The following is a 3,892-nucleotide window of genomic DNA, read 5'->3' as shown; positions in this document are numbered from 1 at the left end:
CAGTGATCATAGGTGTGCCATTTCCTCCAATTCTTATACCATTTTATATCAGTCCAGCTGGTGGTGTTTCCTTTTCTGATGATTTTCTGTATTTTTCTTGGAACATAAGATTGTTTTTGCACAAATAGTTCTAATAGTCCTTGACCTTAAGTCCTTGCTTCGGTTGCTAACTTGCAACGCACGTATTCATGTCAAGCACACGTCATTCATACCAGGCCTCAGTGACCTATAACATATTACATGGATATATGAATCACAAGGTATATTGAGAGATATATATATATACCAACAAATTCACCCAGGGTCGTGGTGGATTCGCCATCCCTGGTGATTTTTCAATCTAGATTGGATGTTCTTCTAAAACGGGAGTGGGCAAACTATGGCCACGGCCTGGATCAGCCGTTTTAAGCTGGCCCGCAAGCTCCCGCTGGGGAGCTGGGTCGAGGGCCGTACCATGCGGTGAAGTCCCGCTCCAGCCAGGGCATCGGGTTGGGGGCCGCACCGCGCAGCTCTCGGAAGCCGCGGCATGGCCCCTTTCCAAGGGTCGGGGGCCGCGCCACGCCTAGGATCCGGAAAAGGGACATGCCACTGCTTCCGGGAGCCACTTGAGGTATGCGCCGCTCTGAGCCTGCACCCCTGAGCCTCTCCCCATGCCCCAACCCCCTGCCCCAGTCCTGATCCCCCTCCCACTCTCCAAACCCCTCGATCCCAGCCCGGAGCACCCTCCTGCACCCCAAACCACTCATCCCCAGCCCCACCCCAGAGCCCGCACCCCCAACCAGAGCCCTCACCCCCTCCCACACCCCAACCCCAATTCTGTGAGCATTCATGGCCCACCATACAATTTCTATTCCCCAATGTGGCCCACCCCTGTTCTAAAAGCTCTGCTCTAGGAATTATTGTGGGGCAGGTCTCTGGGCTGGGCTGTACGGGGCAGGGGGTGGGGAAGGTGCCAGACTAGGTGATCACAATGGTCCCTTCTGGCCTCGGAATCTATGAATCTCCTCCCAGCTCACTCCCCTCCTTCCCCCCGTTCCCTGGCCTTGCCCCACTCCCTCACCTCCGGGTCCCAGCCCCCCACTCATCTGACATCTCTGTAGCCACCTCTGAGCCCATCTTTCCTTTACAGCTTTGGAACAATTATTTCCACCTGGCAGTTGCCTTCCTCACCCAGGATTCCCTGCAGCTGGAGAACTTCTCCCAGGCGAAGCGCACCACCATCCTTGCCAAGTGAGTCCTGGCCGGGCTCCACTGGGCCCTGGGGGTTCTGGGCCCCGGGGGAGCCCATCTTCCACGGCCACAGCCTGGGCTCCTCCACTGGCCTCAGTGGTTGGAGGTGCCTCCTGACTCTGCCATGGAACCAGGCGGGGGATTCCTTGCTCTCTGATGAGGCTCTAGACTGGCTGCATCTGGAGCCTCCATCGAGGATGGGAAGGGGGGTGGATTTGGTGCTGGATTCCCGGCTCTGGGTCCCATTCTGCCCTTATTGACACCTGGAATGGTCCGGGCGGCACAGGGGCTGGAGGGAATAATTCCCTCTCCTTGTTGCATCAGGTACGGAGACATGAGAGCCACCATTGGAGCCGCCATCCGGGACATGTGGTACAACCTAGGTGAGGCTGGCGCAGGGCAGCTGGAGGCAGCCTCTGTCTTGCCAGGGTGGGAAGGGCTTGAGCCATAGGCAGGGCCAGGCTCGGCTGAGCCTGAGGGGCGGGAGCATAGTCATTTGCAGGATGGCTCTTTGGTTCGTTATGAAATATACTCAAGAAAGCAGAGACCCAACGTCTGGGTTATTGCTATAGACCAGGGATACAGCGCAGCACTCCGGGAAGCCGTCCCACACAGTCATGTGACATTCACCTTACACAGACGTTAACCCCTAAAGCAGAGGTGGGCAAACTACGGCCCGCAGGCCATATCCGGCCCACGGGACTGTCCTGCCCAGCCCCCGAGCTCCTGGCCTGGGAGGCTCACCCCCAGCACCTCCCCCGCTGTTCCCCCTCCCCCGCATCCCTCAGGGATGGATAGAGGGCAGGGGAGTTCGGGGGGTGGTCAGAGAGCAGGGGGAACAAGGGGTTGAATGGGGACAGGGGTGCTGGGGGGGCAGTCAGAAAGGAGAGGGGGGGTTGAATGGGGCGGCGGGGGGCAGTCGGGGCAGGGGTTCAGGGGGCAGTCAGGGGACAGGGAGAAGGGGTGGTTGAATGGGGGCAGGGGTGCCAGGGGGCAGTCAGAAAGTAGAGGAGGGGTTGGATGGGGCGGCGGGGGTCTGGGGGCAGTCAGGGGACAGGGAGTGGGTGTGTGGATGGGGCAGGGGTCCCAGAGGGGCTGTCAGGGAACAGGGGGGGTTGGATGGGGCAGGAGTCCCGGGGGGGGGCAGATAGGAGGTAGGGGCAGGGCCATGACCCCCTCCCCTAACCGGCCCTCCATACAATTTATGAAACCCGATGCGGCCCTCAGGCCAAAAAGTTTGCCCACCCTGCCCTAAAGCCATCTCTTTGTGCCCTGCCTGTTTACAAGTAAGGCCTGGTCTACACTAGAACTTTAATTCGGATTTAGCTGCCTTAATCCGAATTAACCCTTCACCCGTCCACACTACAGAGCCAGTTAATTCGAATTAAAGGGCCCTTTAAATCGATTTCTGTACTCCACCTCGACGAACGGAGTAGAGCCTAAATCGATTTTGTTAATTCGAATTAGGGTTAGTGTGGACGCACACCACCGAATTACTGTGTTTAAGTTAATGGGGTAGTGTGGCCGCACACCACCGAATTAATGTGGTTTAAAACCGAATTAAGGTGCTTAGTGTGGCCGCGCACAATCGAATTTATACAACCTGTTTCCCAAATTCGAATTATCTAAATTCGGATTAATCCTGTAGTGTAGACATACCCTAAAAGAGACATCAGCCAATACAAGGAGTAGCCAATCAGTTTTCGCCTTGGCTTTCTGGTCCCTGGCGTGCCCCTTGTCTCTGTTCTGAACACATGCAGTCCAGGTACCGAGGGGCATGAAGGACCTGCTAGGTCTGCACTAGGGCAGAACAGTCATTCGTCTTGTCCCCTTTGGGACATTCCAGTACTGGCCTGTGAGAACAGGTCCCTACCTTTCGGTTTGGCAGCTAGAGCAGCCTCCCGGCAGGAGCCTGGCAGACAGCGCGCACAGCTGGGGCTCCTGGCTCTTTGCATTTTTCTCCGCAAGCCAGCCAAACAGAGCCAGTCCGGGGCTGGACTAGCCAAGGGGCTGTGGGGCAGGACTGAGGTGCACCAGTAGAGCGGTGAGGGGTGGAGAGCGAGACTGGAGCAGTGGGGGCACTACAGAGAGCGACTGAATCCGATCTCCTGTCCTGAGCTGGACCCACACGGGTGTGAGCTGAGAATGCCCTTGCGAGGCAGCCCCACTCCCCGTCTGTCTGTCCCGTACCCCTGTTGCCGATTGTCATTCTCCCGGATGCTGCTGTTTCCGGGGCAGGACCCGGCTCGTTGCCAGGCCTGGTCTGAGTGCCTCGGAAAGGTCCCGCAGGGCGATACCACCACTTCCCCAAGGAGATCCTGCCCCCAGGCTGCTGCCCACAGCAGGGAGGAGCGGGCGTTCCCCCCATGGGGAGAGGGGAGGGGTCCTGGGAGAGCAATACCCTTCCCACCAGTCCCTTCCTGCCCCTGCCTCAGGCCATCACAAGATTCGGTTTATCCCTGGCATGGTGGGCCCCATCCTGGAGATGACGCTGGTGCCCGAGCTGGAGCTGCGCAAATCCACCATCCCCATCTTCTTCGACATGATGCTGTGCGAGTACCAGCTGACCAAGGCCTTCAGCATGGTGCGTACTGGGCCCCAGGGAGTCTGGGGCCAGCAGGGTGCAAGGAGGGGGCGTGCAAGGCACGGGTGGCAGTGTGCA

General features: G+C 58.4%; 1 protein-coding gene across 1 annotated transcript in view; it reads left to right on the top strand.

The window, feature by feature from the left end:
* Positions 1-526: 526 nt before the first annotated feature.
* The window catches only part of LOC112121400 (dedicator of cytokinesis protein 1-like), a gene marked incomplete at its 3' end in the record, with an annotated part of 6,695 nt that continues 3,329 nt past the window's right edge, over positions 527-3,892 (top strand). The window contains exons 1-4 of the mRNA XM_026646185.1: positions 527-610; positions 1,130-1,230; positions 1,555-1,613; positions 3,666-3,814. Coding sequence (XP_026501970.1) covers positions 527-610; positions 1,130-1,230; positions 1,555-1,613; positions 3,666-3,814 — 393 coding nt within the window. The remainder of the gene's footprint in view (positions 611-1,129; positions 1,231-1,554; positions 1,614-3,665; positions 3,815-3,892) is intronic.

This window comes from Terrapene carolina, unplaced genomic scaffold (genome assembly GCF_002925995.2).
Source record: "Terrapene carolina triunguis isolate 2854851 unplaced genomic scaffold, T_m_triunguis-2.0 Scaffold34336, whole genome shotgun sequence".
In the NCBI taxonomy this organism is placed as follows: Eukaryota; Metazoa; Chordata; order Testudines; family Emydidae; genus Terrapene; species Terrapene triunguis.
Note: the sequence above shows the minus strand (reverse complement) of the source record. Positions and strands in the feature narration are given on the sequence as shown.